Raw genomic sequence first — 9,989 nt, 5'->3', positions numbered from 1 at the left:
GGAATCATTCTGTTCTTGGATGTTTCGAGTACCCTTTGATGCCTGCTGTGAGTTTGTGCAGAAAATGCTATAGATCATTGTGTTTAGGATCTGTCAGTCCTCTCTTGTGTGCAAAACGTTTTTATTCCCCTTTTAATGTAAGAAATGTTAGCTGGGTGTGGTGGTGTCCATCTTTAATCCTAGCATTTCAGAGAGACAGAGGCAGGCACATGTTTTGAGGCTAGTCTGTCTACACAGCAAGTTCCAGGCCAGACAGAGCTACATATGAAGACCTTACTTGCCATTTTATTCATTTATAGTGCACATTAGGCTGGTTCCTGTTGCTGCTCCTGTCCAAGGGTCCATCCAATAGGCCAGATTGTATTTATATCAATTTTCTGTCCCCCTTTTTATATTTTTCTAAGTTTGGAACCCAAATAAAAGCATAAACAATATCTTTATTCCATATAATATTTGTGCATGAAAAAACAAAGATTACATAGGTGATTATTATACAATAATTCTGGATATAGTTCTGGGTATGTGCTAAAGCTTAAAAGAGACTCAAGCTGAGCAGCTGACCAACCCCAGGCCAACAAGCCGTGCGTCTTCAGCCCCACAACTTTATTTTTTGAAAAAAGGAGATCTGAGTAAAGGAGAGTGCCGTGAGCGCAAGATCCGCGCATAAGGGCTGCTGTCTGTCGAGCTCTGGCAGGTGGGTGTTCGGGGAAGCAAGTTTCGAAGGAATGGTTTCTTTCCTGGGGGTTGGTGATTTGGCTGCTGGTTTTCCTGGTTTGCTCCCAGCCGCTTTTTGGCAGAAGCCTGGCCTTGAAGCGCCAGCACGGTGTGATACTGCTCAGCGATGCAGGCTGCCTTTTTCCGAAGGTCCAGCTTCACTAGCATCATGTTGTTCTGCAGCTCAGCCAGGGTCTGGTTCTAAGAACATGAAAGTTAGTATAGAAAAAACAAATACCAAAACTCCCAGCCTCTCCCTACATACCAAGTACCATGTTCAATCTAAAGTGTGCGTCTTTAGATCGATGAGAGTAGAGTGCCTGCTTAGCACCTAGAAAACTCTGGGGTCTCAAATTCTCCTCTCACATACATACTGGATTGGGCTAGAAAGGAGAGCAGGACCAAGGGGCAGGGTAGCTAGGCTGTCCTCACCTGTTTTATTAAGATGTCATCGCAGTTGGTCAAGGCTTGACGAAGTTTTCCTGCCCCAGTGCTGTGGCAGCAGGCCCTTTCTGCTGACTGGAGAGACTGTCCTAGTTTCTGAAGCTCTGTTCGTAGCAGCCTTATATTCTGAAAGTGTAGCAATTAGACTGTAGCCAACGGTAGCCATTTGAAGGCAGACTTAGGGAGGCTGGGGCGGGGTGGAGACTTAGCTAGTGATGGTACTTGCCCCCCAAGCTTGACAATCTGGGTTAAGTCCCAGGTGGAAAGAGAGAACCACTCTTCTGGCTTCTACATTACCATATACAAATAAATAAATGGAGAACAAAAGCAAAAGGCTGGTTTTCTAAATGAAATAGCCATTCTTCAGGACTCTTGCACCAAAACAAAAAACCCTTGTTAAAGAGCTTTGAAAACAGAAAAAGTTTAAATACCTTCCGGCCCTCTTCTAACTTCTTATCCACGTCAGTGGTGAAGGGCTTGGCTGTGGGCGGTGGTTCCAACATTTGCTGATACTTCTGCAGCTCTGAGGAGGGAAACATGGAATATATAGACACATTTAATACACGGGTTTCTCGCTTTGGGCCTTAACAGTAACAAGAAGGCAGTGAGGCCATATGCAGTCTAGAGTAAGATGTGGGTAGATGGAGCTTGGAGTTGGCCTCCGCTGAGTTTGAACAGCAGCTCTTCCCTCACGGCTGCCTCCGCCCTTCCTTACCTTCAGTGGTAGCGTTTAGCTCTGCTTTGCATTGCTCTAGTTCAGCTTTAACTTCCTGGAGCTGCTGAGTGGAGGCAGATGCTGCCAACCTTTCTGACCGCCGCAGGGACAATTCAGAGCCCCCCAACTGTTGTGCCACTGGCTGCTGCTTGGCTTTCTGCAACAGAGTTTCTAGCTCTTCAATCTTTTGATCCCGCTCCTAAGAGGGAACAGAGAGCACAATTCTGTCCAGGATCAGACAGATATCAAAGGACCAGATTAAGTGAACATAAACTTTCTTGACATTTATGTTTGACATTAAGCCTATTAGCATACTTTAATGGCAAACTAAACCCTGAATAAGCACAACACCTACAAGGCACTATGGGAAATTAATAATATATTCCTGTTCTTTCTAGAGTTTATAGAACTTAGGTTGGGGCCACACTGGTCTACATAGGAGTTGCAGGCTGGCTAAAGCTACAATCCTGAAATCCTATCTCAAAAATACAAAAATAAGCTGTGGGGAAGGGGGATGGTAGGGACATGCCTTTAATCCCAGCCCAGGGGCAGGCGGATCTCTGAGCTCAAGGCCACCCTTGAACTGGTCCACAAAGCAAATTCTAGGATAGCCAAGTTTCTGTTACACAGAGAAACCCTGTCTTGAAAAGCCAAACCAATCAATCAAACAAACACTTAAGTAAAAAATTTGTTTATCCCAACAACCAGGTGGCGGATGTCTGAGTGGCAGCTGAACTGGCTGGGGCGCGCTCACCTGAATCTCTTCTTGGTAAAAACTTGTCAGCGACTCCTTCAGGATCTTTAGCTTCTCTTCATATGTTTCCTCCAGCAGCTCCTTCTGGGTGTCCAAGTGTTCACTGTCAGACAAGGGTTGTGAGGAGGGAAGCTGGGAGTCACACCCTAACCCCGCCCCCTTGTCCTCTATCACAGGGTAGAAGGGGTTGTCACTCAGCCAGCACCTGCACCACTGCTCCCGTTGTTGCATCTGTTCTACCATCTCGTTGCAAATTTCCTCACGGAGCTGCATCTCCAACTGCAGCTTTTCTTGACGTTCTTTTAAAAGTAGTGTTTTCATGGCTTCCACCACCTGGAGTAGCTCCTGAGAAGAACACGTCTGTGAGATCATGAGATTCTCCTGCACTAAAAAGGCCCAAGTCCACCTGGAACACGCTGTGGAAATGTGTAGCCATCACGCCGCTGGCCTAGAGCTTTCTTGTATTCTCACCTCCTTGCCATACATGGAGACGTCAGCTTCGTTTTCAGGATCATCATCAAGGCCTGAGTCAGCCTTGTCCCCTTTCTTTAAGCCAGGGGACACCTGAAGGCTGTGCTCCTTGATAAGTGAATGCAGGGATGGGAGTCCCAGATGCACAGGTGGGGCATGCACAAGCTAGAGGAGGGGAAAAAAATCTTAATTGACTCCTTTCACTAGTTGCTAAGAGCTATTTTAAGACTGCCAATCCTGCTGGGTGGCGGTGGCATGTGCCTTTAATCCCAGCACTCTAGAGGCAGAGGCAGGTGGATCTCTGTAAATTTGAGGCCATCCTGGTCTACAGAATGAGTCCAGGACAGTCAGCTACACAGTGAGACCCTGTCTCAAAAACAAATAAACAAAAAGATGGCCAGTCCAAAGTAAATACAATCATTATGCCTATAGCTTCTCACCTGGCTAGCCAGGGCTGAGAATTTGGCCACATGAAGAGTCTCGTCATATGTAGAGGCACAAGGATTCACATTGACAATCATACAGGAACGGCCTCGACCTGTGAAGAAGCCTTGGAACACACGAGTCAACTTGCTGTCGCGGAACGGAATCAGGTTCTGCTTTGACCTTGTATAAAATCAGACAAATAGTATTGTCAACGTAACTGCAGCTCTTAGGGGCCATGTGATCCAAGCACCATCCTCAGTGCTGACCTGGGACTGAGCAAATTGCTAGGCCCAGGCCCCCCAGCCTACAGCTTACCGGTTCTGCTGATTCTGTCTCAGGGCAGCAATACAACGGCCCAGGGTGTGCAAAGAAGTGTTAATGTTTCCTGCTTCCTTTAACCGCTCACCACTCTTTTGATCTTTGCACCGCTCTGAGCCAGCCAAATCACAGAGTGACAGTCTGGAATAAAGTATAGGTATATATGTGCATACATATGTGTGCGTATATATGTTATTATTATATAAGGACCTCATAGCGTATAGAATTCTGGAAAGGGAAGGACCCACTAAAGCCTTTTGTATCCAAACAAGGAAAACAATGAATTCCTTTGAGAACTTCCTTCTGCCCCCACAACCAGGTGGCCAAGATGATCAGATTTCTCAGTGGGAAAACTTACTCACTGATCTTGGGCACTATATCCCCTTCTCCCTGAAGGTGCAAGATTCTGATGGAGAAGATGCTATGACTGAAAAGGAAAAGAGAAATATCACTAAGTCTTCCACAATCAGGGGGAGGACCACAGCTTCCTAGATAGTTAATTCTCGCAACTTACCTGCGACTAGAGTTCTGGTTCAGATGGGTGCTGGCAAAGCTCTGGTTCTTACGGCCCACCTTCAAGAGTTTCCAGGCTTCTTCGATGTCTTGAACATGAACCCAATTGAGGTCTGAGGCCAAGAAAGAAAGACGGGAACACATAGCTCCCTTTCTAGTTTCCCCACACCCCCCCCGAGTCCCCACGAACCTCTTCTACCACTGCGTACCTTTCACGTAAGGATTGCCATTTTGATCCTCACACAGCCGCAGTGTCTGTCGTTTATGCTGATGGCTAGGTGGCTCTAACAGGTCATAAAGCAATTCATTGTAGATCTCAAAGAAGGAGATCCAGACAGAGAAACGAATGTCTGCAGGGACACTTACTGGGGCAGTGTCTGGCTGTGCCCATGAATGACTTGTTTCTGTGAGAAAAACCAATGCATACATCATTAACCATGGGGTGTTAATGACCGTCTTGCCTTGGTTTATAGGAACTTCAAAAGATGAAATTGAGGTTGCCATCGCTCACCGATACCCTTTACAGCTGCTGGGAGGAGGGAGTGGATGCCTACCACTGTCCAGCACAAAGCCCATGCATGGTACATACCATCCAGCTGGCTACTGCTGGTGAACTGACTGGTGGAAGAGAGCCCAGCAACGCCACTGTCAAAGCTGCTGCTAGTACCCATCCGACTTTCAATGTGGACACGTTTTCTCAGGGAGGTGGACAGCTCCTCCTGGAGGGACACAGAGAGAAGATAAGCACCCACCTTTGTTGAAACCTGTGCTCTATCCCAACTTCACAAATACGTCACCTCGTGGAGGCCTCCAGTTAGCAAGGACAGCTTCTTTTTCTCCTCCTGTCGAACTTGCTTGCTGTCTAGCCAGATTACTTCGTTGGACAACAAGGGCTTCAGATCAGGTGTTGGATGAAGTTGGCCTTGAAGACTATTAAAGATGAGAGCTAGGGACCGGGGCAGGATTCCCCCATCCTTAATAGTACCTGGAATAGCATTACAGATAGTATCTTTCACTTTAGGGTATCAAAAGGCAAAGACAATCTATAAGATGCTTGTTGGATGCCTATTGTGCACTGTGTAATCAAACGCTGATTTTTGTACCCAGAGATCTTGTTGTAGTCAAGACTTTGGCACTGTCTTTTTTTTGAGACAGGGTTTCTCTGTGTAGCCCTGGCTGTTCTGGACTCACTTTGTAGACCAGGCTGGCCTCAAACTCACAGCGATCCACCTGCCTCTGCCTCCCGAGTGCTGGGATTAAACGTGTGCACTGCCACCACGCCCGGCCTGGCACCGTCATATTATGAGGCATCTCCTGTCTTGGTGTGTTGTACACATTGTTCTCCATCACCTTCTGATTGGTCAAATAAAGAGCTGAATGGCCAATAGCTGGGCAGGAGATTAAGATGGGACTATTGATCCCAGAGAGAGAGACAGAGACAGAGTGAGTGTCTCAGGTGGGGACTGAGAGGAGTCACCCTCAGGACATGGATGAAGAAGGTGGAGCCAGGGTGAGACTAAGACGGCAGGTAACAGGCCGTGTGGCTGAGATGTAGGCCGGGCCAATATTGTTGGGTTAGAATAGCTTAGTATATGCCCAGCTATAGTGCCTGAAGTTTTTAATAAATATAAAGGTCAGGCTGGAGAGATGGCTCAGAGGTTAAGAGCACCAGCTGCTCCTCCAAAGGTCCTGAGTTCAATTCCCAGCAACCACATGGTGGCTCACAACCATCTATGAGATCTGATATCCTCTTCTGGTTTACATGCAGGCAGAACACTATATACATAATAAATAAATAAATAAATAAATAAATAAATAAATAAATAAATCTTAAATATATAAATAAAATGTAAAGGTCTCCGTGTCATTATTCAGAGCTAGGACAGGCATAGAAAAACCATACCTTCACAGAGCCAGTTAGCAAGCCTCCTGAAGCTTACTCCTTACCTTGAATCGTGTAGGTTTTCCCCGAGTTGGTGACTCCGTATGTGTATATGAGCCAGTTCTGCCCTTTGAGTACATCCTTTACCATCTCCTTCACGGTCAGGTTAAAGAAGGGCGCCTGTCCCACTTCTGGCCCAAATATCTAGAAACAGACCGGTTTCTCAGAGGGCACACTTCACCTGCCGCAGGTCTCCTGGGCAGGGCTAGCAGATACAGCCCTACTCTGAAGACCACTCAAGCTGGTTTTCCCGCTGGACTCCACCTGTTCCTAAATGCTGAAGACTCAGCCACTCTCAGCTAGTCCCTTTCATTCAGATTAAATAGTTAAGGACTGCTCTTCAGTGTGATGCTGCACACACAGGGACAATATAAGTTGGTTGTAAGCTTGGGTTTGTAGATGGACGGGTCCAGACCCTAGCTCTGTCCCTACGATTAACGAACTCTATAGCTCCAGCAAATTTACCTTCACTGTAGTACGGGCCACAGTACTCTTCTCAGGGAGAAGACGGGCACAGTAATACATCAGTGGAAACTGATGTGCATAAACTCCCTGACACACTGACTGGCACATAACAAGTTATAGATACACACACTCAAAGAACTGACACTCAAGTAGAGTCTTTTAAAGAAGAAATAAAACCTCCCCTAAGTGTTGGGTTTTTGTTCAGACACCAGCATTGCATACCTGGGAAAAGGTGAATTTGTGGGTGGCTTGACCAATTCCCCTCTCATTGCTCTTCAAGGCAAAGGAGTCTTTGGGCGCTTGTAGCAGAAGGGTTTCAGTATTCTCAATATGGACACAGCCCTGAGAAGGTAGAAAGTAGAGGCTAGCAGAGTAAATAAAAATTCCTGGGGCTGGGCGTGGTAGCATAGCCTTCAATCCCAGCACTTGGGAAGCAAAGGCAGGCGGATCTCTATGAGTTTGAGACCTACAAAGTGAGCTTCAGGACAGCCAGGGCCACACACAAGAGAAATCTTGTCTTAGAAGAGGGAGAGAAAAAAAAAGCAGCAGCAGCAGCAGCAGCATTCCTGGGAGCCCCTCTTGTTCTACACCAACCCACCTTAAATCCTCACCTGATCCTCCTGTCGGTCTAACTCAGAAGTTAAGAAGGGTCTGATTCGAAGGAAAACTTTCACCTTCTCTGTAGTGTCCTCCAATGGAGCCTGTAACAGATTCCAGAGATTCCAGACAGCACACAGAATTAACCTCTAGGCAAATGGCAAACAGCCTAGTTCCTAGGAAGCCTGCTACCACTCCCTCTTAAGTGGCCCTGTGCAGCTGTTCTTTGCTTCCACAATCACTCTGGCTCACACGAACTATGTTACCCTTTCCTGTTTCATCACTGCCCTGTAAACCTGGCTTGCTGTCTCAATGATCAGAGTTAGAAATGGTTGATATTTAAAAATCAGCATGCACTGTATGGTGGTATGTGCTTGTCCCAACACCTAGCAGTAGGTGGGGAGAGGGAGATCAGAAATTTAAACCCAGATATGAGTGTAAATACTATCTCAAAGTAAATAATTTTTAGTTACAGGCAATTGTGAGCCATCCAACATGGGTGGTGTGACACTAACTTGGGTCCTCTGGAAAAGCACAAAGGACTCTTGACCCTGAGCCATCTCTCCAGCTGATAAACATTCTTTCAAAGCTCAGTAATGAAAACTGAGTTAGTGAGCCTGGCGCAGTGGTGCACACCTATAATCCCAGCACTTGAGGAGGCAGAGGCAGGTGGATCACTGTGAGTTCAAGGCCAGCCTGGTCTACAAAGTGAGTCCAGGACAGCCAAGGCTAACACAGAGAAACCCTATCTTGAAAAACAAAACAAGACAAAACAAAAAAAAAAGAGTTAATGAAATGCCTCGTCTTGCTGAACAAGCCTGCTAACTTGAGTTCAACCACAGGAATCCATATAAAGACTGAGGAGAACTGACTCTGACTTCCACATGTGTGTATCCCTCCCTCATCATACATACATACATACGTGCAACAATAAGAATGGACATGCCTGAATTGAACCTGAGCCTCAAATTTATCATTTAATAACTAGAAGACCATGAACAAGTTCTGAGTGAACCATACGAAGAATGAAGCTGACAGCAGCCACTCCGTTTATCCAGCAGGTATTCAGAGAATGTCTCTGCATTCGCAAGGACACTGAATTCTAACTGTGAAAAACATCTTGCCAAGCATAGGGCAGCTGCCTCCAACAAACATATGCTCCCAAACATCAATAGTGCTGTAACTGAGAATCTTTGGCCTTGCAAAAGAAAGGCTAAAACAATGGCAGCTACGATTATTACTGAAGCAAGAATTCCATTCTACCTACTTAAGGCCAGCAGGCTTCTCTGCAAACAATTGTGTGTGGTGCTGATGTTTGAACCCAGAATATACCAAACATGCATTCTCACATCCGCCATCCTTGTACCTACCATTTAACAGAAATAGTCTGTATGCTAGAGAAATAAGCTTATTCTTCATCAGTTAACTGAGACCATGCTGCACTTGGAGTATTGTATTTCATGGATATGATGCCAATAATATTCTACGGATACAGATTCTATTTTTCACTTTTTTTTTTTTTTTTTTTTTTTGAGACAGAGGTGCTTTGTGTAGTCTTGGTTTGTCCTAGAATTCACTGAGTGGACCAAGGCTGGCCTTGAACTCACAGAGATCCGCTTGCTTCTGCCTCCCAAATGCGGGGATTAAAGGCGTGCTCCACCACACTGCCTGGCTTTTACATTGATCTTTCATTTCATTACTGGCCTTTGATCTCATACTACCTTGTATAAAGAACTATTAATCTGAAGATATCACTTTCTGCCCCTACTGTCACTTAACTCCTTTACCTCTTTGTCCTCCAGACAGGGGGAGATGACAGAGCAGTCTGACAACAGGTCTTTTCGGATCACAGACCTCAGATCTGCAGCTGTAGATTCAAACATGGGGGAGACGAGAACGTCTTCATCAGACAGTAAGCCCTCTGGCGGAGACAGGATCCCGTGAGACATGACAGAGTCGGTCTATGTCTAAAACCAGACAAGAGTAGATGGGTGGAAGGACATTAACGCCCAGAAACTGCAAACCTATGGGCTAAAAACAATCCCCTCGTTCTACCAGGAGAGATGCCCTTGCTTTAGGACAGTCGGTCACGTCTGTACAGTTTATCAGCCACGGGGAAGAGAACGAGAACAAATAATCCAGCCCGAGGCTGTGTTTCTGAAGGCGAATAGACACCGAGAGAGATCTAGCTCTAAAAGCAGAGGGCCACGCTCCACATAGGCTGTCTATAGGCCCGCCAGGGGCAGGTGTGGTTCCGTCTCCCTAGGGTACTTTTTCAACTTCCCTCCAAGATCACCCGGAGAGCTTGGGAATTACGGAAAACACAGGAGGAGCCTTCAGGAACCATGCCACGCAGGCAAGAGCTGATAACCGGGGCTCCAGCCCAGCAGCACTCACCCGAGGACGGTCCGGCCCGCCTCGCAGCTTCTCAGATCCCAGCTCCCACCGAGTTGCAGAACCGCGACTCCCGCTACCGGAGAGCGCAACTCCGCCCACGAGGAGCAGCTTTGTTCCTCTTACAATGTTTTAAATTGCGCGCTGAGCTCGTCCGGCCAATCAGAAAGCGAAACCTGAAGGAACCAATCACCAAAAGGTAGGGGCGGAGCCCACCAGGAGGCTGCGTCTAATGT

General features: G+C 46.7%; 1 protein-coding gene across 1 annotated transcript; it reads right to left on the bottom strand.

The window, feature by feature from the left end:
• Window positions 1-222: 222 nt before the first annotated feature.
• Window positions 223-9,342, bottom strand: Kif20a (kinesin family member 20A). The gene is made up of 18 exons (XM_051163257.1): window positions 9,147-9,342; window positions 7,374-7,463; window positions 6,985-7,104; window positions 6,303-6,441; window positions 5,153-5,340; window positions 4,945-5,074; window positions 4,565-4,759; window positions 4,357-4,468; window positions 4,201-4,269; window positions 3,840-3,983; window positions 3,539-3,704; window positions 3,099-3,263; window positions 2,833-2,972; window positions 2,628-2,730; window positions 1,874-2,072; window positions 1,590-1,681; window positions 1,147-1,284; window positions 223-915 (listed from the first exon to the last, which is right to left on the bottom strand). The coding sequence occupies exons 1-18, from the start codon at window positions 9,306-9,308 to the stop codon at window positions 604-606; spliced, it is 2,664 nt and encodes an 887-aa protein (XP_051019214.1). The 5' UTR covers window positions 9,309-9,342; the 3' UTR covers window positions 223-603.
• Window positions 9,343-9,989: the final 647 nt, after the last annotated feature.

Source organism: Acomys russatus, chromosome 20 (assembly GCF_903995435.1).
Source record: "Acomys russatus chromosome 20, mAcoRus1.1, whole genome shotgun sequence".
Lineage (NCBI taxonomy): Eukaryota > Metazoa > Chordata > Mammalia > Rodentia > Muridae > Acomys > Acomys russatus.
Note: the sequence above shows the minus strand (reverse complement) of the source record. Positions and strands in the feature narration are given on the sequence as shown.